This window comes from Oncorhynchus kisutch, linkage group LG28 (assembly GCF_002021735.2).
Source record: "Oncorhynchus kisutch isolate 150728-3 linkage group LG28, Okis_V2, whole genome shotgun sequence".
In the NCBI taxonomy this organism is placed as follows: Eukaryota; Metazoa; Chordata; class Actinopteri; order Salmoniformes; family Salmonidae; genus Oncorhynchus; species Oncorhynchus kisutch.
The window spans coordinates 1,204,534-1,229,339 of record NC_034201.2 but is presented as its reverse complement, the minus strand read 5'-3'; the positions used below and the strand labels follow the sequence as shown (position 1 = coordinate 1,229,339).

General features: G+C 41.1%; 1 protein-coding gene across 4 annotated transcripts; it reads right to left on the bottom strand.

The window, feature by feature from the left end:
- Nucleotides 1-569: 569 nt before the first annotated feature.
- rgs14b (regulator of G protein signaling 14b) lies at nt 570-24,133 on the bottom strand. 4 transcript variants are annotated; one of them, XM_020464319.2, is made up of 16 exons: nt 23,910-24,133; nt 23,523-23,645; nt 22,699-22,720; nt 20,542-20,714; nt 15,889-15,981; nt 15,643-15,786; nt 15,260-15,460; nt 14,375-14,501; nt 14,188-14,258; nt 13,908-14,096; nt 12,651-12,727; nt 12,392-12,518; nt 12,213-12,294; nt 10,056-10,114; nt 1,850-1,964; nt 570-1,726 (listed from the first exon to the last, which is right to left on the bottom strand). In XM_020464319.2, the coding sequence occupies exons 1-16, from the start codon at nt 23,970-23,972 to the stop codon at nt 1,344-1,346; spliced, it is 2,049 nt and encodes a 682-aa protein (XP_020319908.1). In that variant the 5' UTR covers nt 23,973-24,133; the 3' UTR covers nt 570-1,343. The 4 variants fall into 4 exon arrangements, with proteins under 4 accessions (XP_020319908.1, XP_031663921.1, XP_031663922.1 ...); XM_031808061.1 differs by lacking the exons at nt 23,523-23,645; nt 23,910-24,133 and adding an exon at nt 22,915-23,278 and having other exon boundaries at nt 570-1,247; nt 1,314-1,726; XM_031808062.1 differs by lacking the exons at nt 23,523-23,645; nt 23,910-24,133 and adding an exon at nt 22,915-23,280 and having other exon boundaries at nt 13,908-14,093.
- Nucleotides 24,134-24,806: the final 673 nt, after the last annotated feature.

Below are 24,806 nucleotides of genomic sequence, written 5' to 3'. Positions count from 1 at the left end.
GGGAGGGGAGGGGAGGGGAGGGCAGGGCAGGGCAGGGCAGGGCAGGGCAGGGCAGGGCAGGGCAGGGCGAGAGTTGTTTGAATTCAGGTGATGTTGCAATTTGCCCATTATCTACAGTGGGCTTGCGTTTTACATGTATCTCCTATTTTGTGTGTGCTTGTTTTAAATATATATTTTTATTATAGTACAAAGACAGTGCTCTCTCTGAGGAGATGTAGACTACTTGTACACTTTTCTACAGCTAGATGCAGGACTGCTTGAGGTGTAAGGCTAAGAGACATACCTGAGGATGGTTAAGTAGGATGGCTAATAATTCTACTCTTCCTCTCTGCGTCTGCTCTCTGTCTGCTCTCTGTCTGCTCTCTGTGTCTCACTTGCAATGAATACTAACACGCCAAAGGAGACTGAACATAAAAGGCTGCTACATTCCCAGGCAATGTTATGCTCTACAGTATCTCTTCACCAAGCAAGAGAAACATTCATTTCTCCACTGGATTATTTCCAGTGATGAAATTGTCGTGGAAAACGTTGTATTCCAATGACCTAACAATAATTTGATTTACACCGTAGGTTATCAACACATCAATTTATTATCTCCCAGGCAAAATAAACAGCAGAGCAACAGTAAAAACATCCAGACACTATAGGTAACCATTTATACTGTGCATTTAAAGGTCCAATGCAAACATTTTTATATCAAATCATTTTTGGGGGTAACAGTTAAGTTCCTTACTGTGATTGTTTTCAATTAAAATGGTAAAAAATTAACAAAAATAGCTTCTTACAAAGGAGTCATTTCTCAAGCAGGAAATTTAGCTAGGACTGTCTGGAAGTGGTATGAGTGGGGAGGGGAAAATTGAACATTTGCTGTTATTGGCAGAGAGGTTTGGAACTCTTTCTTATTGGTCTATTAACTCATTTACTGCATGGTGATGTCACCATGGATGGCCAAAACTCCATCCCACCTAAACAGGCAGAAATTTCAGGTATTTTCAAACAGCTCTTACTCTAAAAGGGCATTATCATCATTTTCACAATTTCACAGTATTATTCCAACCTCATAGTGTGGAAATATATATAAAACACAGGACAATCACATTTCTGACTGCACTGAGCCTTTAAGCAAAGTGAAAATGTCAGTTCACACCAAAGGTCAGGTAAACAACATGAGGCAATCAAAGACACAGTACTGTAATTCAGCTAAATAAATAAGGTAAAACACCCATTCCTAACTAGCCTGGGTACCAGTCTGTTTAGCAATGACAGAGGAATGTTAGCTAAACAGACTGGTACCCAGGCTAATTCATAATCCATTCATCCACAGCATTTCTCTTTTCCCTCGGTCACACCACAGTCTCGCGGCCAGGGTCAGGGTCTGAGAGCTGGCTGTCTGAGGAGGGTGGTCTGGTCTGCTCCTCCCCTCCCTCTCCTGTGTCTGAGAACTGCAGTGGAGGCCCAGAGGGAAGCTGAAAGGGCTCAGGGAAGGCATGGAAGTGGACAGGAGATGGCCCCAGCTCTGTCTCGGTGAGCCCTAGTCCATCCTGACCCCGCAGTCCCCCCATTCCTCCTCCTCTTTTCCCCTGCTCCTCCTCCTGGTCCTGCTCCTCGTGCGCCTCAGCCAGAGGGAGCTGTAGGAACTGAGGAAGCCACAGCTGCTCCTTCTTCAGCAGGCCTCTCTGATCGTCCACACTGCAGCACTGGGATCTGGACAGAAGTTCCATCAGACCTGCAGACAACAGAGAAATCATGTTCAGGCTCACGTCTTAAGTGTAATAGCTACATAGATACCTGAGAACAGCTGATCATTGCAAGAATCTCTAGTAGGTTCCCACACAAACCACTCCCTTACCATCCATGTCATAGGTTCTTCTAGCGGCAGGGTTTCTCAGCCTGGTGTTGGTCCGGACTCTGTCAGCACTAAAGAGGGAGCTAGTATCCATCTCTACAACAGCTGATCTTCTTCCCTAACCAATATAGAGAAATGTCATGTCGTTTGAAATGCCAAGAACATTTTGAAGGCTAGATTCAATCAGATCAAGTGTTAGCCGGTGATAGGGGACTCCCGCATAGCTGGTATTTTTGCGGTGTCGGAGTTGTAACTGCATTAGAGCTGTCAAATTGGTGAGCGGTTGCTCATGTGGTTGTCACAAAAAGCTACAATTGCACCAACTCACTTTAGAAGTTCAGAACAAATGTATGCTATATATAATGAAAAATCTTTAAAGAAATAAGGATTTATATCAGCCTAATCGGGCTGTAGATTGCAACACACGTTCCAGTGTTCAAACTTGTAACAAGGCTGCATGGGATTATCACTGAGGTGACTCGGCGCATCCAATGGCAATGTCTGCGATACCCACATAAAAAAATACTAGTTTGATATAGAACATTATAGTGCTTACTCGAATATGTAGTATACTGTAGTATACTGTACTCCACACTGTAGTTGATAGACACATTTAGATCAGCGATCTAAGGCTCCGAAACCAAGTTAAATGATGGTTTAATTATGGCGACGTCAGATGATGATGATGCAGATGGCTTGTCGGTTCTGATATTATCTTTGGCCTCTCTGTAGCCTGGGATGCCAGATGATGATGACGGAGTTGGCTTGCAGACCCTGATGTCGTCCTCAGCTCAGCCTCGATGAAGCCTGGACTTCATACTTCTCCACGTCCAACGTCCAACCTGTAGCACACACTTGGGCGATGCCTCTGCCACTGCCACAGCCCAATAAGCCCACCACGCATCAGTCCTAAGCAGTAGTGGTCCTCACTAGGAGCGCTCTGCCATTTCCACACTGCAGTCGGGTCTCATTGATCAAGAAGCAGCCGGTGCTGAGATGCATCATTTAAACGCATGCCAACATTAGCCAGCTAGCAAAACCAGACAAATCAATCTGCCATCAGTCCTGCAACTCCGTGGGTAAAAAACAACCAGATATATACAATCAACAATTCAATGACTTATCAAAAACTAGAATATGTACAACATTCCAGAGCTCTCTGTTTAGGCTGCCTTACGACGCGATGGAAACCACAGAACCAGTATCCCTGGATCATGTGTAGTACTTACCATAGCATTTTGTAGAATACTATGGGTGCTTTCGTTAATTCACTCTGGCTATCTATTACAATTTCAGAGCACTCTCGTCTGAGTGCGCCAGAGCGCAGAATAACTGATGAATTTACAAACGCGCAACACCCGTTGAATATAAAGGTTGGCAAAAAAAAAATCTTAAATTGTTGTCAGCAACACAGTCACAGTCACCAACGCTCTATATAACATGAAAACAGCCTAACCAGCTCTGCTAGGGCAAGTAAAATGGTCAGAGTGAGGTGTTCTCTCATTTGTGTCAGGAAGTATCTAGCAAGCTAGCCAACTTTAGCTTGTTAGCTTGGGTGCTTGAATGCCATTGCGAGGTCAGAATGCTCAGATCAACCCTACTCCTCAGCCAAAGCATCCAGTGTGCACTCTGAACACTGCATGAGCAAAATGCTCTGAATTTATGAACTGACAACAATCTGAATTTATGACCGCCCAGAGCGCACTTTGGCACTCCAGTGGGAATAAGGAACACACCTATTAGTACACGCTGTAGTAGTATTCCTCAATTGTGTAGTGTTTACTATATCATTTTGTAGTATACTGTACAATACTACACAACAAATTCTCCAGTGTTCATTTATAACTTTGAGCGTGTTAAATCAACGCTGGAAGTGTTGCGTCTGTGGACCCATATAGACACCGGAACAGTGTTGAATTAAATCAACACTGCTTAGTGCCTTGCCTTTCAAGTAAATTGTAGAGTTACATGACTGTATTTGTTAGTGACAGAGACATGGTTGTTGCATTCATCCTTTTTTGGTCCCATTGGCTTCATGAATATGTTATTATAAAAAAAGTTTTATTTTGAGGGCCTCGTTTTATCCTAATACAGGGGCCTGAATCTCCTACACATCACTTTGAACCAAAACCACTGTCACCTTCGTGATGTGAGACGGACCAAGGCTCAGCATGATTTGAGTTCCACATTTTATTTCCAACAAACTTCCAACAAAACAAACAACGAAACGTGACTTACCTGGTGCAACAAGCACATACAAACAATATCCCACAACCCAGGTGGGAGCAATGGAGAACTTAAGTATGATCCCCAATTAGACACAACGACAATCAGCTGCCTCTAATTGGGAAACATACAACAAAACAAACATAGAAATAGGAAAGGTGCGGACTCCGGCCGCAAAACCTGACAGGGCACCGGCGCAGAGGAAGGCTCCTGCCATGAGCGGGACTGGACACCGCGCCTGGACTGGGCACCGGCGCCGAGGTAGGCTCCTGCCATGGAGCGGGACTGGTGACACGCACTTCAGGACGGGTGCGGGGAACTGGCACAGGACGTACCGGGCTGGGGAGGTGCACTGGAGGCCTGGTGCGTGCAGCCGGCACAGGTGGCATGCACTTCAGGGCGAGTGCGAGGAACCGGCACAGGATATACCGGGCTGGGGAGGCGCACTGGTGGCCTGGTGCGTGGAGCCGGCACAGATGACACCAGACTGATGACACGCTCTTCAGCACGCCTGCGCTGCAGCCTACCTCCACCTCTCTCCTGTATCCCTCATTGCATTCCTCCACCGCCTGCCATTCGGGCTCTTGCTCTCGCCGACCACCCCTCGTGCCCCCCCCGAATCTTGGGGTTTCTGTGGCCGCGGTCCCCGGCGTCGTCAACTTCCTTGGTGTCTCCTTCCAAGGAAGGGTCTCACATCCTCCCATGATTTCCTCCCATGTCCAAAACTCCTTAACCTCCATAACACGCTGCTTGGTCCTGCGTTGGTGGGAAGTTCTGTCACGTTCGTGATGGGAGACGGACCAAGGCGCAGCATGATTTGAGTTCCACATTTTATTTTGGGGTGAAACTTCCAACAAAACAACAAGCACATACACAAATAATATCCCACAACCCAGGTGGGAACAATGGAGAACTTAAGTATGATCCCCAATTAGACACAACGACAATCAGCTGCCTCTAATTGGGAAACATACAACAAAACAAACATAGAAATAGGAAAACTAGAACACCCCCCTAGTCACGCCCTGACCTACAACACCATAGAGAACCCCGAGGACTCTCTATGGTCAGGGCGTGACAACCACACCTATCATTATCATATTTCCCAGGATGCTCTATTGCAGGTTGATATTTAGAGTAGTTTGTTTCAATATCTATGTTTGTGCATTGATTGATTGATTAATGAATTAATCTTATACTACTCAAATATAAATTACAAAAATATTCTGAACATATCCTAAACGTTACTTGGACTTATTGCACCGGTTACTGAAATGGTTGTTACAATTTAGATGGTTTAGGTAGTCCCATAGTTTATTCTTCCCAACCCTGGGAGTCACTCTGAATACAGGTTGTGGGTGATAAAAACATTTCAAAAAAGTTGGATAGCCCCACAATGGATGGATTCCGATAGGAATTACAAATCACGTTGCAAGCCAGCATAATGCGACTCGCAGGCCTGATGTAAAACCATTAGTTTCAGGCCACTGTATTAAAGATTTGTTCCCGAACGGGGTACAAACACCATGTAATGTCATCCTTTGTACCATTAATTAGAAGTGCATAAGTGTACCCCAGTTCATACTGTACCTCAGGCCACATTGGGCCTGCAAGTAGGGTTGCAAAATTCTGGATTCCCAGATTTGTCTAAAATCGCGATTGAAGGATTTCTGATTTTTTTCCTTCCATTTCCAAGAAAACTTCCAACCACGATTTCTGTATAACCTGGGAATTTGGGTAAAGTTACCAGAATGTTGCAACCCTACGTGCAAGTCACATTATGCTAGCTTGCAAAGTTATGTGTAATTCCTATTGAACTCCGTCCAGAGTTAGGATATCCAACAGATGGAATTTTAATTCACCTGCAACCTTGCATTCAGAATGAGTGCCAGGGTTAGGAACATTGTGAGGAGACTACCGAAGCCATTTAAACTGGAACAATCATTTCAGTCACCGGTGCAAAAAAATCAAAATAACTGATTGGATTACTTTTGAAAAATGTATGTTATTTATCTTTGTATAGCATCATATTAATCAGTAAATCAATGTACAGTAAATGCACAAACTTAGATATAGCAGAACAGATACTTCAATGTTCAAATACATTTATAGAACTCATTTTCTTGCCTTTAGTACCTGACTTGCAAATCTTTTTTGCAAAAAAAATGAAACACAAATGTCATCAGTGAATACAAAATTCATTGTTTCGTGTTTTGTTGACATAATAATAAAGGTGCATAAATGGCTCCACCATTTCCTGGTTGTTTTGTTGACATAATAATAAAGGTGCATAAATGGCTCCACCATTTCCTGGTTGTTTTGTTGACATAATAATAAAGGTGCATAAATGGCTCCACCATTTCCTGGTTGTTTTGTTGACATAATAATAAAGGTGCATAAATGGCTCCACCATTTCCTGGTTGTTTTGTTGACATAATAATAAAGGTGCATAAATGGCTCCACCATTTCCTGGTTGTTTTGTTGACATAATAATAAAGGTGCATAAATGGCTCCACCATTTCCTGGTTGTTTTGTTGACATAATAATAAAGGTGCATAAATGGCTCCACCATTTCCTGGTTGTTTTGTTGACATAATAATAAAGGTGCATAAATGGCTCCACCATTTCCTGGTTGTTTTGTTGACATAATAATAAAGGTGCATAAATGGCTCCACCATTTCCTGGTTGTTTTGTTGACATAATAATAAAGGTGCATAAATGGCTCCACCATTTCCTGGTTGTTTTGTTGACATAATAATAAAGGTGCATAAATGGCTCCACCATTTCCTGGTTGTTTTGTTGACATAATAATAAAGGTGCATAAATGGCTCCACCATTTCCTGGTTGTTTTGTTGACATAATAATAAAGGTGCATAAATGGCTCCACCATTTCCTGGTTGTTTTGTTGACATAATAATAAAGGTGCATAAATGGCTCCACCATTTCCTGGTTGTTTTGTTGACATAATAATAAAGGTGCATAAATGGCTCCACCATTTCCTGGTTGTTTTGTTGACATAATAATAAAGGTGCATAAATGGCTCCACCATTTCCTGGTTGTTTTGTTGACATAATAATAAAGGTGCATAAATGGCTCCACCATTTCCTGGTTGTTTTGTTGACATAATAATAAAGGTGCATAAATGGCTCCACCATTTCCTGGTTGTTTTGTTGACATAATAATAAAGGTGCATAAATGGCTCCACCATTTCCTGGTTGTTTTGTTGACATAATAATAAAGGTGCATAAATGGCTCCACCATTTCCTGGTTGTTTTGTTGACATAATAATAAAGGTGCATAAATGGCTCCACCATTTCCTGGTTGTTTTGTTGACATAATAATAAAGGTGCATAAATGGCTCCACCATTTCCTGGTTGTTTTGTTGACATAATAATAAAGGTGCATAAATGGCTCCACCATTTCCTGGTTGTTTTGTTGACATAATAATAAAGGTGCATAAATGGCTCCACCATTTCCTGGTTGTTTTGTTGACATAATAATAAAGGTGCATAAATGGCTCCACCATTTCCTGGTTGCTAAAATTCTAATAGTTTGCCTGATTTCAGTTTTGTTGCCAAAACAAGCAATGCATAGTGTAGAGAATCATTGCACCATCTAAACCGCCGTGAAATATCTTTTCAAACACCTGAAATATTGTATTTTCAGCTGTTTGAAGCAGGTAAATAAAACCAAAAGTAAAAGACGCAAAAGCGAAGCTTAAAAACGTGAAGCTTGGAAATGGTTCACAAAGAACAAATCTAACACTTCTTACACTTGCTTTTAATGAGAATGACAAATCTATAACTCACGTTTACGTGTGAATTTGGTCGGGTTCCCCAAAAAGTTACATATTGCAGCTTTACCACATTGTTTTCATCAGAAGAGAAATGTGTACAATTGTGTTCACTGTTTCCGGCAATATGTAAATATTACTGCACAAAATTCTAAATCATCCAATCACTGTCATACATGAATCCTCATGTCCAACATTGTGATCTTCCTTAGAGGTTTTCTTTGGTGTGGATTTCGTCCTATACATTCATATCCTTGTGTTTCTCCACTTTATTCGTCTTAGTTCTATTGTGGATTGTGTTTCTGTGAGCCAATGGAAAGTCTACAAAACTATGAGCAAACAAATCTTTGTATTGAATACATGTAATTGAGTAGTGATGATACGGATGAATGAATCCTGCACACAATGTGCTTATATTTAATTAAATGTAAAATGCACATTTTTTTGGCAGGCAGTTGTGTTCTTTTGATGAATGTATTTGCAATTTTGACTGTATAATAGAGTTTTGATATACATATTTATGTTTTGAGAAGGCAACTACATTTTGAAAACACATTTATTGTTTGTTTTGAATATCGACAACATTGTTCCAAAAAATATGCTTGTAGGTGATTCAGAAAAACTGAACCAGCACTTACTAATTCAATCCCCTCCCCTATTTGCCAATTTCTGCCTCCCATGAGTGAGACACCTACATACCAAGTATAGATGATATATTGTTCTGAATGATCTGTTTATTCTCATTCTGACCTACTTGCAGGTTATGGCAAGTTTGCTGTTTTAGTGTTTGTTCAATAGAAACATTACAATATACTACAGTAATTTCTGCAAAACTGCAACAAGAAATAATACAATATAATCCTGCAGTAAATACTACAGTATGCTGGAGTAATGTATGCAAAAACACAAGAGTAAATACTACAGTATGTGCTGTAATGTTTCTGGGAGAGAAAAAAACTGCTGTGCTTCAGTTAAGTAAATAAAATACAACAATGAATACTATAATACAGTGCCCTCCATAATTATTGGGGCAGTGAAGCTTTTTTTCTTATTTTGGCTCCATAGTCCAAAAGTATGGATTTAAAGTCAAAACAATGACAATGAAGTTAAAGTGCAGATTCTCAGCTTTCATTTTTAGGTTATTTTCATCCATATTGGGTGAACCGTTTAGAAATTATAACACTTTTGTACATAGTCCCCCCTTTTAGGGGAGCAAAGTATCGGGACAAATTCCCGTATATGTTTATTAAAGTACTAAAAACGTAAGAATTTGGTCCCATATTCATAGCACACAATGGCTACATCAAGCTTGTGACTCTACAAACTTGTTCTATGCATTTGCATGTTTGTTTTGGTTGCGTTTCAGATTATTTTGTGCCCAATAGAAATGAATGGTAAATAGAATATGCATCTAAACACTTCAACAGTAATGTGGATGCTACCGTGATTATGGAGAATCCTGGATGATGAGTGAAAAAGTTACAGACACTACATGGGAGGTACAGGGGAGCTTAACATTTTTTCAGTGGTATGATATTTGCGCGTCTATAACTTTCTCACATGATTCATGATTCATTCAGGATGATTCGTAATCAGGGTAGCATCCAGATTCATGTAGGAGTGTTTAGAAACATATTCTTATTTACAATAAAAGTGACTCCAAAAAGACACAATACATTATTTACCTTTCGTTTCTATTTGGCACAAACAGAATCAGAAACACAACCAAGACAAACAGCAAATGCTTGTGAGATTTTGTTCCCCTAAAATGAATGGACTATATACAAAAAGTGTTGTAATTTCTAAATAGTTCACCAATATGGATGAGAATTCACTCAAATTAATGCTAACAGTCTGCACTTTTAACCTCATAAGCATTGTTTGATTTCAAATCCAAAGTTTTGAAGTATAGAACCAAACAAAGAAAACATTTTTCACTGTCCCAATAATTACAGAGGGCACTGTTTATAAATATACTAATACTAAAGTTTTAATAACACAGCAAAACTATGATATTTTTTCATGTGGGTATAACGCCAGGAGCGGTATCCTGATTTGACAGCTCCAATGCAGTTACCTCCGATATTGCCTAAATAAAAACAATGAAACTGCTTTGCAGGCAGACAGATACATAGACAGCCGGACAGGCAGACAGACAGGCAGACAGATCGTTGCACAAGTACCACTCACCTGAAACACAGGGCCCGAGGAGCTACCACACACCATTGAGCTGCTGCTCTGCTCAGTACCTGGGGAAAATAATAGGATCAAATATTCTCAATCTCAAAAACGAATCTACGCAAAACAATTTAGACGCGTGGCGATCCCAAAATTCTGTCAGCCGGTGATTGTCAAGCAAATAACTGCCGGTCTCACAGTAATTGACCATTAATTAACATAAACACATTTAGCATCTCCTGGCTTCCACACTGATGCAGACCTTTGGAACATCTATATATTAAAAAGTCTATTACATCTATGTAATATAGCCTAGATTTTCACAATAAATCCATTATTTATTTTCGACAGGTTTAAAGAATACATGATATGAAGAAAATGTCCCACTGTCATTGGTATTATGAGAAAAAAACTGTTTTGGTAACTGATGCACATAAGTAAAAGATGATGAGATAATGTACTGTAAACGAAGCAAGTACACTCACAAGGGCGTCTACAGTAGTACAGTGCCTATATATATTCACACCCCTTGACTTTTTAACATTTTGCTGTGTTACATAGTGGGATAAAAATGGATTTAATTGTAATTTATTTTGTCAACGATCTACACAAAATACTCTAATGTCCAAGTGGAGAAAAATTCGAAAATTTGAACAAAGAATGTGTGGAAAAAAAAAAAATATATATATATATCTTAACTAGATAAGTATTCAACCCCCTTAGTCAATACATGTTAGAATCACATTTTACAGTGATTACAGCTGTGAGTTTTCTGGTGAAAGGTGCATTTGTGTCTCTGTTGGAAAGCAGACTGAAAGTAGTTTTTCTCTAGGATTTTGCCTGTGCTAAAGCTCTATTCCGTTTCTTTTTATCCCCAAAAAACTCCATATCCTTGCCGATGACAAGCATACCCATAACATGTTGCAGCCGCCACCATGCTTAAAAATATGAAGAGTGGTGCTCAGGGATGTGTTGTGTTGGATTTGCCCCGAACATAATGCTTTGTATTCAGGACAAAAATGATCACTTTATTTCTAAATATTTTACTTTTACTTATATTACTTTAGTGCCTTATTGCAAACAGGATGCATGTTTTGGAATGTTTTGTATCCTTTTCACTCTATAATTTATGTTAGTATTGTGGAGTAACTTCAATGTTGTTTATCCATCCTCAGTTATCTGGAAAACCTCCCTGGTCTTTGTGGTTGAATCTGTGCTTGACATTTACTGCTAGTCTGAGGGACCTTACAGATAAATGTATGTGAGATGGGGTAGTCATTTAAAAATCATGTTAAACACTATTATTGCACACAGAGTGAGTCCATGCAACTTATTTTGTGACTTGTTAAAAGGGTTGAATGGTTATTGACTAAAGACATTTCAGCTTTTCATTTTTTATTCATTTGAAAACATTTCTAAAAACATAATTCCACTTTGACATTATGGGGTATAGATCAAATGCATGTAGATCAGTGACACAAAATCTCAATTTAATCTATTTTGAATTCAGGCTGTAAAACAACAAAATGTGGAAAAAGTCAAGGGGTGTGAATACTTTCTGAAGGCCCAGTAGATGTATAATCTTCATCAGAAGATATATTGTACTTAAAAGATAATATTATCTTTTATTTTACCGTCAGCTATTTATTTGCTGTTTACATTGAAATCACATTGTCCAACTCCATAACTGTCATTGTCAAGCAAAACAAGACAATTGGTGATACAGAGTTGGCATGGTAGCACAAACAGACTGGCACTTAGACTAGGTACTGTAATTACATAATAATGACCTAAAAAATGATTGGTTTGAATTATTTGGGATTTTTGCAAAAACAAACGAGCACCACTAAGTATTGCCAATTGTGCTGTCCTCTTGGAAGTGGTTACCATGAAGTTCTGAGTAAATACCAGACAAACACTGGCTAAACAAGCACGGTCAATTATCATGCTTTACAGAAAATTCTCATAGGAAATCATAGTGTTTGGCGTGATAGGACATAGCGTGTTGCAGAAGATTGTACTGAATCCTTTGGGAGATATACGCATAAAGCTTTGTGGATACAGTATCAGTTTTGAGCAAAAGCATTCTCACCATCTAGGTTTCTCTCCTGCACACATATATACGCACAATTAAAAAAAACTGAAAAAAAACTTCTGCAGCATACTAGCCTTTCACTCTGTCCAGTGTTATCTTTTTGTCGGCCAGGGAGGTTACGGCCGTGCTCATGCTTAGGGACTCTTTGCTCCCACTCTGAAATAAAAGGGAGTATGGAGAGAAAACATCAGAGGGTTTATAGGTTATGCAACAGCATAGAACGTCACACGCAGAGTCCCATAGTTAGACTCACCATGGTGACTATGACGTCCTGTGGACGCAGACGTTGCTTCTGGAGCACTGGGGTCAGTGCTTCCTGTAGAGACTTGCTGGACTTTACCACAATACCCACTGTCTTCCCTGTGGACACTATCTCCACCCTGAGAAATAGACACAACTTGGCATTAGTATGATTTTGTTTGTTTGTCGGGTTCATTTAACTACAGGAAATACAAAAGTGAACATATAAAATAATAAATATAAATAACAAATATCAGGATGTGGCCACTCACGCAAAAGTCACTCTGAGCTCCAGGAAGACCTGCTGCTCCTTCAGAACTGAGCTGTCCTGATCCAGAGAGAGGGGCTTCTGGGGAGAGACCGGAGAACAGAAGGCGAATAATGAACACAGTACATCAACTATACTTGGCATAGAGGATTCTCCCTTGTCCTCCAACTAAGATGCTGCTGAGTGACAGACAGACACCATTTTGGGTAAAACCAATAGCCTGCTTGAGAGGTTGCTTGATTGACTGATTTTATAAGCCAGGTAAAAAAAATACATATAGACACAGCACATATTCAAACAGGGATTACAGGTTAAAGTCTGACTTATTGTGGTACACACTCTACACTCTGTCTGGAAGAACCTTTTGGGGTTCTAAGAATTGCCACACCAGTGGAACCATTCCAGGTCGAAAAGGTTCCCAGAGGAACCCCTGTGTAAAGGTTCAAACCGGAACCTTTTTGTGATGGGATGGGTTCAATAGTCCTCCACAAGTGGACGCGTCATAATACCCGTAAAAACACAGAAATGGTTCCAATTGTTTTTCCGCCACACATTTTTTCACGTCGTGAATTTGACAACAAAAATATTGAATGAATTGTGTTTGGTGTAGACTTACCTTGATGAGACGTTTTGATAGCTGTGTAATTCTCTCTCAGACAAGGTGAGTTTTATCAACATATTCACCTCAATTTACTCTCAAAAATGTGCAATGACAATTATCGATGAAACTTACCTTGTCATACCGAGAGAGATTTGCGAGGTTATCAAAACGTCACACCAGGGTAAGCCTACACGAAACACAGAAGCTATATGAAGTAGCTCTAAAACCCCAGAGGGAAAAATTAATGGTGGAAAGGCGATTGGAACCATTTCCAGTCAAGGTTTAAGAGTGGTACCGTGGTACTAAATGTTGAACCTTTTTAATAATATATTGTAGAGCTGGCAGCCTATCAGGAGATTGGATGCGTGGCTTATTGGAGGCGTGGCTTTACTATATATATTTTTTGCCATTCTTTTCGCAATGTTAAGTTTATACACTGAAAATTTACATTTTCCTCAAATATTTAGGCATGTTACATATTCTAATATAATATTAATATTGCTGAATACATATAGTAACAATGTGGTAACTACTCCAACTTTGGGATTTGCATAAGCAATTGAGGATCGCTCAGCTTCATTGAAGCTACAAAACTGTCAGTGCTCAAACTTAACATGTGATGACAACAAAACAGAACCGATGAACAGAGATGCCATTTACCTTGTCCTTGCCCTGCAGGTAGATTATGACATCCGAGAGGGGGAGGCCTCTCTTCTCACAGAGCCCAGTGAGCATAGTGCGGATAGAGAGGCCAGGTCGGGCTGGAGCCAGGGATGCAGTGCCGTCAGGTAGGAACACACAACAGTACTTCTCTGCCTGGCCCGCACGCCAACGCTCCTTCTCAAACTTCTGGGGGGGGAAAGGGGGTAAAAGGCACAAGTTAATTCAAAGTCGAAATAAGTATTATGTGATAGTCAGAGCTTGGTGTCTGTGTGCTCACCTCTGCTGCACTGAGGAGGGATCCCGACCTGGCTGTGCTCTGTAAGACTGCAGCATGGTCAGCAAGCTCAGCTAAGGGAATGGGCAGGGGGTATATTCAGCTGCAGGTATACTGTATGTCATCAGACCAGAAAAGTACTAGACTGTAATGTAAATTCTGAACCAATGCTATCCCTATTGTATTATACCTCCCCACGATCCCCTCTTTTCCTGTCCTTTCTCTCTGGTCAGCTTGTTCTGTGGGGCTCCTTTTCTCTTCTCTGCTCCCTCGTCCAAATCCAAAGGTAGAGACTTTCCTGGTTTGACCTTTGGTTTCTATGAACAATATTCAGTTATGAAGTGATGTGTTGGTTTATGCACAAACTTTATAGCACATTTTTACAGTACTGTAAGGTCAGGGCCGGCCCTAGCCTTTTGGCGGCCCTAAACGAGATTTAGTTGAGGGGCCCCACACCTCGCAGGCAAAACATTTTAGTGGCCCCCCTCTAGACGGCTGAGATAAATGTACATTTCCCGTAATTCTACACATTTTGCCATGGGGCGTAGAGATAATGTTGCCGTTTTAAAGCAAGTTTCCGCAATTCTACACCATTTGCCATGAGGTGGAGATAACATTTTGCCATTTTATAACTAACTTCATGCAATTCTATTAATTTTGCCACCGGGGCGGAGAGAACATTATTAAGTTTTACAGTTAATTTCCTGCAATTCTACACATTTTGCCATGACTTATTCCATGTTAATATGATATCTGAATGAGAGTGACTAACCAAATCAATGAGGTCACCTGAGCACGTGTCGTTAATTCGGACATGATTAAGTTCAGATAGCTTGCTAGACTCATTTTCCAATCTAAAAATATTTAGCTGACTTGGGATAATTGAGTGACTGTCAGTGACTGACATAACAAGAGGAAAACTGCTGATACACAACCATATCTCTAAACTGCACCTTGTGTATTCTACTGTTCTAACTATCAACAAACAGTAAGTTGAAACCCCAACTGAGTTCCCATTGTATTTTTTGTTTGTTTTTTGTACGCTTATACCTGGCGCCGGCCCTGTGTACGGTACCTCTTTGGGTTTCTGGTCAGCCTTGGGTCTGTCACTATGAGAGGGGATGTCAGTCCCGGCAGTCTTTCTGGTTGCTGTGCTCTTCGAGCGGGGGCCCAGCTCAGGTAGAGGCCTGCCCTCCACATTGGCCAACATGCAGCTCTGATAGAGCTGGGAGCGAACAAAGCGTGTGTAGCTATCAAACTTCATCAGCTTGAAGATCTGAAGTGAGGAAGAGGGAGAGAGAGAGAGGAAGCCTTGTTAAGTCAGGCAACACAACCATCTTTGTTACTAAACTTTTCTTGCTGTTTCCCACAGCAAAAGATGGGATGCTACTGTATGAATATTTCATTATTTTCTAATGGAGGATTGCTACAGTAGATGATGTGTCCATGATGGTGTACCTGTTGTTGAGCCTTGTGATACATGTCAGGGTGAGGGTTTCTCACTTCCCACTCCTCGATGCGGACTTTGTCATCAATGTTGATGGGATGGGAGGCACTGCCTGAGAGGTAACTGCTGTAGATGGAGCGAGCCTCCTGGTTTAACTGGACAGAAAAGGAACATGGTCAAACCCTGACCGATAGAGACCCCTCTTGAAGATGGGTAATCTTGAAGAGGTCAGAAACCCATTTTCATCTGTGAAGTACCTTCTCTTTCTGATTGGCTGGGATCTGTCTGAACTTTTCACATGCCTGCCAAAATAAGATGTTCTCAGCACTGACCTCCGACTTCAGGAAAGCCTGTGGGTTTAAGCAGAAAAATAGTCTTATCACCAGGCATAATCTTCAGCCTGTTTTGACTGTCTGAAAATTGTGGGTAGTTTCTTAAGGGGTTAAGGGGGAAAACCTCTTCCACTGTGTTTTTATTGGGCCTTAACACCACCTTAAATTTGACTACCCTGCAAACCAAAACTGGTTCTGAGAACGTTCCCAGAACATTCCTTAGGTTGCCATAAAAACGGTCTAGTTGTGCTGATGATTATGCAATGTTTGTACAAAACATTTGCCTGATGTTGCAAGAACGTTCCCAGAACACATTTTGTTACTACATCACCTGGAAACCTAATAAGAACCTTAGGGCAATGTTCTGTTTTGGTTGTTACAGATGTTGTGCACAACATTTTAGTGAATGTTAGGAGAACGTTCAATGGATATTTTGTTTAAAACATTTTCTTATCAAGAGCATTACTTGAATGTTTTTGGGACGTTATCATCCTAATGTTAGATAAAACCCTAACTAGAACTTAATGGGAATGTTAGCTAATGTCCTGGGAATGTTCTCGGTTTGCTGGGTATTGTTTACTCTGATATTTCTGTCTCACTCACACACATTCCTCTGCTCTCCACAGGCCTCGTAATCCAAACTGGTGAATCTCGTCTCTTTTCCCATAAATCCTCCAGCCCTCAGGAGAAAATCAGACGCCCATGTGGTTCTGACTATTTAAGGGACTCTTGCGTGGGCCTCTTTCTCACTTTATTCTCACTTTAATTTATTGGGCATTTTGACAAACAATCTTTGTGGCAGGGTTTTGTATTGTCTCCCAGTCAGTAAAATGCTTTCATTCAAATAATGTATTGTGTTTGCTTTTCATGTATTGTGTAATTGATGTGTATATACAGTACCAGTCAAAAGTTTGGACACACCTACTCATTCAAGGGCTTTTCTTTATTTTGACTATTGTAGAATAATAGTGAAGACGTCAGAAATATGAAATAACACATATGGAATCATGTAGTAACCAAAAAAGTGTTAAACAAATCTAAATATATTTTATATTTGAGATTCATCGAAGCAGCCACCCTTTGCCTTGATTACAGCTTTGCACACTTTTGACCTACTCTCAACCTACTCTCAATCACCTGGAATGCTTTTCCAACAGTCTTGAAGGAGTTCCCACATATGCTGAGCACTTGTTGGCTGCTTTTCCTTCACTCTGCGGTTCAACTCATCCCAAACCATCTCAATTGGGTTGAGGTCGGGTGATTGTGGAGGTAGTGTAGATATAGTGTAATTTTTTTTTTGTTGATGTGTTCATGCAGAGCTTATATCAAATCAAATCAAATACAATTTTATTGGTCACATCACATATTTAGCAGAAGTTATTGTGGGTGTAGAGAAATGCTTGTGTTTCTAGCTCCAACAGTGCAGTAATATCTAACAATTGACAACAATACACAAATATCTAAAAGTAAAATAATGGAATTAAGAAATGTATAAGTATTAGGATGAGCAATGTCAGTGGCATTGACTAAAATACAGTAGAATAGAATACAGTATATACATATGAAATGAGTAAAGCAGTATGTAAACATTATTAAAGTGACTAGTGATTCCATGTCTATGTATATGGGGCAGCAGCCTCTAAGGTACAGGGTTGAGTAACCTGTGGTAACCAGCTAGTGATGGCTATTTAACAGTCTGGTGGCCTTGAGGTAGAAGCTGTTTTTCAGTTTCTCGGTCCCAGCTATGATGCACCTGTACTGACCTCGCCTTCTGGATGATAGCGGAGTGAACAGGCAGTGGCTCGGGTCCTTGGTGATCATGGCTCAGGTTTTTGGTGTCCTTGAATATCTTTTTGGCCTTCCTGTGACATCGGGTGCTGTAGGTGTCCTGGAGGGCAGGCAGTGTGCCCCTGGTGACGCATTGGGCAGACCGCACCACTCTCTGGAGAGCCCTGTGGTTGTGGGCGTTGCAGTTGTCGTACCAGGCGGTGATACAGCCTGACAGGATGTTCTCAAATGTGCATCTGTAAAAGATTGTGAGGGTCTTAGGGGCCAAGCCAAATTTCTTCAGCCTCCTGAGGTTGAAGAGGCGCTGTTGCGCCTTCTTCACCACTCTGTCTGTGTGGGTGGACCTTTTCAGATCATCAGAGATGTGTATGCCGAGGAACTTGAAGCTTTCCATCTTCTCCACTGTGGTCCCTTCAATGTGGTAGGGGCGTGCTCCAACCTGCTTTTTCCTGAAGTCCCCTATCATCTCCTTTGTTTTGTTGACGTTAAAGGAGAGGTTATTTTCCTGGCACCACTCCGTCAGGGCCTCTCCTCCTCCCTGTAGGTTGTCTCGTCATTGTTGGTAATCTATGGTTGTGTCATCTGCAAACTTGATGACTGAGTTGGAGGCATGTGTGGCCATGCAGTCATGGATGAACAAGGAGTACAGGAGGGGGCTGAGTATGCACTATTGTGGGGTTCCTTGTGTTGAGGATCAGTGATGTGGAGGTGTTGTTTCCTACCTTTACCACCAAGGAGGCGGCCTGTCAGGAAGTCCAGAACCCAGTTGCACAGGGCGGGGTTCAGACCCAGGGCCCCAAGCTTGATGATAAGCTTGGAGGTTACTACGGTGTTGAAGGCTTAGCTGTAGTCAATGAACAGCATTCTTACATAGGTATTCCTCTTGAATATGTCCGTAAACACTCCAGCCAGCTGGTCTACGCATGCTCTGATGACGCGGCTAGGGATATTGTCTGGGCTGGCAGCCATGCAAGGGTTAACACGCTTAAATGTCTTACTCACATCGGCTATGGAGAATGAGAGCCCACAGTCCGTGGGAGCGGGACGCATCGATGGCACTGTGTTATGCTCAAAGCGGACGAAGAAGGTGTTTAGCTTGTCTGGGAGCAGGACGTCAGTGTCCGCGACATGGCTGGTTTCTCCCTTTGTAATCTGTGATTGTCTGTAGATCCTGCCACATATGTCTTGTCTGAGCCGTTGAATTGCGACTCCACTTGATTTTGTACTGACGTTTTGCCTGTTTGATTGCCTTACGGAGGGAATAATTACACTGTTTGTATTTCGACCATCTTCCCAGTCATTTTGCCATGGTTAAATGCGGTGGTTAGCGCTTTCAGTTTTGCGCGAATGCTGCCATCTGTCCATGGTTTCTGGTTTGTGTAGGTTTTAATAGGGACAGTAGGAACAACATCCCCTATACACTTCCTGATGAACTCAGTCACTGTGTCTGTGTATACATCAATGTTATTATCCGAGGCTACCCGGAACATATCCTAGTCCCCATGATCAAAACGATCTTAAAGCATGGGTTCCGATTGGTCAGACCAGCGATGAATAGACCTTAGCACGGACATCCTGTTTGAGTTTCTGCCTATAGGAAGTGAGGAAAGAAATGGAGTCATGATCTGATTTGCCGAAGGGAGGGTGGGGGAGGGCCTTGTGGGCATCCCGGAAGAGAGAATAGCAGGGGTCGAGTGTTTTCCCAGCACGAGTACTACAGTCAATGTGTTGGTAGAATTTCGGTAGCGTTTTCCTCAAATTTGCTTTGTTAAAATCCCCAGCTACAATAAATGCGGCCTCAGGGTATGTTGTTTCCAGTTGCATAAAGTCCAGTGTAGTTCTTTGAGGAATGTTGGGGTATCGGCTTGAGGGGGAATCTACACAGCTGTGACTATAACAAAAGAGAATTATCTTGGAAGGTAATACGGTCGGCGTTTGATTGTGAGGTATTCTACGTCGGGTGAACAAAAGGACTTGAGTTTCTGTACGTGATCACATGCACACCATGAGTGGTTAATCATGAAGCATACACCACGGCCTTCTTCTTCCCGGAGAGTTCTTCATTCCTGTCTGTGCGATGTACTGAGAACCCAGCTGGCTGTATGGACGGAGACAGTATATCCAGAGAGAGACATGATTCCATGAAACAGAGTATGTTACAGTCCCTGATGTCTCTCTAGAAGGAGATCCTCACCCTGAGCTTGTTTACTTTATTGTCCAGAGACTGAACATTAGCGAGAAATATACTCAGAAGCAGTGGATGGTGTGCCCACCTCCTGAGTCGAACTAGAAGTCCACTCCGAATATCTCTTCTCCGTTGAGCAGCATCTTGGAGCAGCCTCTGGGATAAGTTCAATTGCCCTGATGGGTAAGAACAAAGGATCCAATTCGGGAAATTCCTGGTCGTAATATGCTGGTGAGTTACCGCCACTCTGATATCCAAAAGTTATTTCCGGCTTATGTAATAACACAAACACATTCTGGGCTAATAGTGTAAAAAATGGCACAAAAAAGCAAAATACTGCAAAGTTGTTTAGCAGCTAGAAGCAGTGCTGCCATGTCTAAGATGGCGATGACATCCTGAGACCGCGGTTAAATAATGGCAAAATAATCAACACAAAATCATAGTCTTTCCTTTACATGACAATGTCAGTGTTCAAAATGACTTATTTTATCTCTTCAAAACAATGGACTTGAAACAAACACACAAGACCCATAAACACAAAGTGCATACTAAAGCTCATCATGAATAAACCTGAAAGATTGCGTACAGTTGGGTTTAGGTCCTACCGTGAAGTAGAGGACACCAGTTGGGTCCTGTAGTAGCCTCTCAAAGCTCACAGCCCAGCTGGCCACCTTCCCCACACCACTGGCTCCATCACTGGGCACGGTGGGGAGACTGGAGTTACTGCTGGAACACAGGCCCACACTGGCTCCACGTTCCTCTGGTACCACATTCAGCTCTGGAGACATTAACAACAGGGCTGTACTGGATGTAATACAGAAACCACCATGTATGCTTCACTTTGAAATATGATTATGTGTCTTCTCCTGCACTTGAACATAGTAAAGTGATTTTGAATACGGAACACTTTAGTCTAATCACTGAGTTGTGAAAATGTACAGGAAATTAAAAGATGATTGTACAAGGAAACAAGTCGTGAGCAACTCCCTCACGTGACTTTCTCTCACATACGGCTGTCAGCTATTGAGGAGGAAGTCATTGTGGTAACACCGGAACTTCAGAGCCAGACTGGCAGGTGAACCCAACAGACAGTGCATTCTTTAACGTTTACAAACAGTAAACACTACTTAGTGAGCTACAAAAGTATTGGGACAGTGACATGTTTTGTTGTTGTTCTGGCTCTGTACTCCAGCATAATGATACAATGACTGAGGTTGAAGTGCAGACTCTCAGCTTTAATTTGAGTGTATTTTCTATCCATATCGGTTGAACCATTTAGAAATTACATCACTTTTTGTTCATAGTCCCCCCATTTTAGGGAACCAAAAGTATTGGGACAAATTCAATTATGTGTATTATCGTAGTCAAACGTTTAGTATTTGGTCCCATATTCCTAGCATAAAATGATTACATCAAGCTTGTTGTGACTCTACAAACTTGTTGGGTGCATTTGCTGTTTTTTTTGGTTGCATTTCAGATTATTTTGTGACCAATAGAAATGAATGTTAATTAATGGATTGTCATTTTGGAGTCACTTTTTAATGTAAATAAGAACATTATATGTTTCTAAACACTTCTACATTCATGTGGATGCTACCACCATTACGGCTAGTCCTGAATGAATCGTGAATAATGATGAGTGCGAAAGTTACAGACACACAAATATCATACCCCCAAGACATGCTAACTTCTCCATTACGGTAACAGGGGAGCTTAACAAAAAAAATTGTCGTTGGGGGAGGGGGGGGGAGGGGGGGGTGATATTTGTGCTCACTCATCATTATTCACTTTGAAATATTATTTGTGTCTTCTCCTGCACTTGAACATAGTAAAGTGATTTTGAATACCGAACACTTTAGTCTAGTCACTGAGTTGTGAAAATGTACAGGAAATTAAAAGATGATTGTACAAGAAAACAAGTCGTGAGCAACTCCTTCACGTGACTTTCTCTCACATACGGCTGTCAGCTATTGAGGAGGAAGTCATTGTGGTAACACCGGAACTTCAGAGCCAGACTGGCAGGTGAACCCAACAGACAGTGCATTCTTTAACGTTTACAAACAGTAAACACTACTTACAAGTACTGGGAGAGTGATATTTTTGTGGTTGCTTTGGCTCTGTACTCCAGCACTTTGAATTTTAAATGATACATTGACTATGAGGTTGAAGCGCAGAATGTCAGCTTTAATTTGAGGGTATTTTCTATCCATATCGGGTGAACCGTTTAGAATTACACCACTTTTTGTACATAGTCCCCCCCATTTTAGTGAACCAAAAGGGACTAATATTGGGACTATGCATATTAATGTAGTCAAAAGTTTAGTATTTGGTCCCATATTCCTAGCATGCATTGACTACATCAAGCTTGTGACTCTACAAACTTGTTGGATGCATTTGCTGTTAGTTTTGGTTGTTTCAGATTATTTTGTGCCCAATAGAAATGAATGGTAAATAATGTGTTGTCCTTCTGGAGTCACTTTAATCGTAAAGCTGACAGTCATTGTATCATTTCATTGTTTCACTGCAATACTTTTGGAGCTAACTGTATATGAGTGAAACATGTTGAGAGAGGAGGACACTGTGCTACAGGGCCATTCACTTATTCACATACAGCTCTGATTTACAGCTCCTCAAAGCACTCAGCAGAAGAGTGAGTGAGCGAGTGAATCCATATGTATAACTGGGAGAAAGCAGACCATCTATTGTCTGGTCCAACACGTTCAGTGAAAAAAAAAACTGAATGTGTCCATGTTTCAACTCACCTCCGTCCGACACTGCCAGACTCTGTAACCACAAACATAGACTAGTGAATAAATCTGCTTTGGATTAGGGTAACAACAATCAGATACACAATGATTTTATATCTAAAGTAACATGTTTTTTAGTTGGCGTAAAACCTCTACTCTTTGGAAGACCTTAGAGCTTAGACAGTGAGACTGTGAGACAGAAAGACAGACAGACAATCTAGGCCCACTTACTGCACGTCCATTCGGTATTCCAAGGTTTTTATGTGTTAGGAACATTGCCGTATCGCTTCGGTTAATTGAAAGTTTCCAAGAGAGACATTGATAGATCACTGAAGAAGGGTTCCGGTAATGTTCTTCTCTGAACCTACTTGCTTTGCAGTGACTGCCACTTCCTGACTGCACAGGAAGTCTTGCCATAGCAACATGACCACAAGAGGATGTGTGTGCACTCTACACAAACCCTCGTCTTTCTTTACCCCCTTGTTGAAAGCAATATCATTCTCATTCATGCAGACAATAGAACACACCAAAACATGAAATGAATACACTGTGGATTACAGTTTGAAAACAGTTTGTGGTGTTTGAGTTTCTCTAGACAAATATTGGTCATGTGTTTTAATTAGCATAAAACTGGATCTTAACCATATAGAATTAGGAGGATCTCTATGCTTAACCATGATAAATTGCCACCAGCTGTAAGTGACTAAACACACGCCATCACCACCATAAACCACAGCTCACGTATTGTCGTCTAATATTAGTTAATAATTAGTTAGTAAATGATTATCTATAAGTGAATTAAGTTAATTATCTATAAGATCATTTTAGTATAGGTTTACCCTTGTGAGATTCAGTGGTCTAATGCTGGTTTCATTGTTGTATCGTCCAAGTCTCCTTCGGAGAGAGGATCTCAGGGCAAGTTGAGAGAATCCTTTGGTGAACTCTTTGAACATCATTGTTTTCTGTAGGACAAATTCAAAACAATCCAACATTGATCAGATAAATGACGTCACACTTGGCTCAACTATAATATGACTTGTTTGAGCATGTTTCATACTCTCTAAAAATCATGAACTTCCATGACAACCCAAGGGAAGCGGGTAAATCTGTTCCTAGCTATCCCCAAATGCTACAAAAGGCACCACAGGAAATTGCCCCAAAAGCCACAATCCTCACGATACAGAATATCTACTGCACATGATTAAATGAATGTAAAAGGATTGTACCTTCTCTCTGGATTCTCCAGTTGTTTTCCTCAAAGGACAGTGGCAGGATGCAGAGGTCTCCATGGCAGTGGTGGAGCCTACTTGGAATAGACAGAGAGAGAAAGGAAAGGAAAGAAAAGGAGAGGAGAGTTTAACAGCTCTGGGCGGCTGATGCCAGGGGACTGGTCTGGGGCCCACAGTGATGATGGCTTATCACTGAACAAACAACATCCCAGCCATAAACCACAGCTCACATGGATATAAAAATCAATGGGTGGGACACAGATAGATAAACACAGCAACCACTCAAGGGGAAGTCTCAGGTTGTCTCCTCCTCCATTCCAGTTTCACAGTGACTGTCTGTTCCTAAAACTGTGTGAACCAGCCCGCATGTAACCCACTCATTACCCATTTTAACATAAACCAGCCTGCATGCCCATATGGCCATTTCTACATACACAATATAGACCTGTGCATATCGTGTTTTTATTTCACAATTCAAGAAAATAAGATTGACCTTCATCCTTGTGTAATAAACTGTATATAACACCATTCACTGTAACATGTCATTCTTTGCAGTAACCTAGTAGTATTTTAGTAGTATTTGATTAGGATCCCAATTAGCTATAGCCAAAGATGCAGCTACTCTTCCTGGGGTCCACCACAAAACATAAAATACTACATAATACTAATAGACAATGACAGCTGAAGGAGAGAATCACATACATTTTAAATAAGAATACACACTTTCATATTCTTATGCCTTAGCAATTCATGCTACATGTACTCCTGATAAAGGCTACACTGCAGTCTTCCATTTTGTAGCAGTTGCTGTTACAATTGCATGTCCTGATCCTAATCTCTCAGAACCAGTTTTTCTGTGAACACTAGCGAGAATCTCACAACATTAGGAACCAC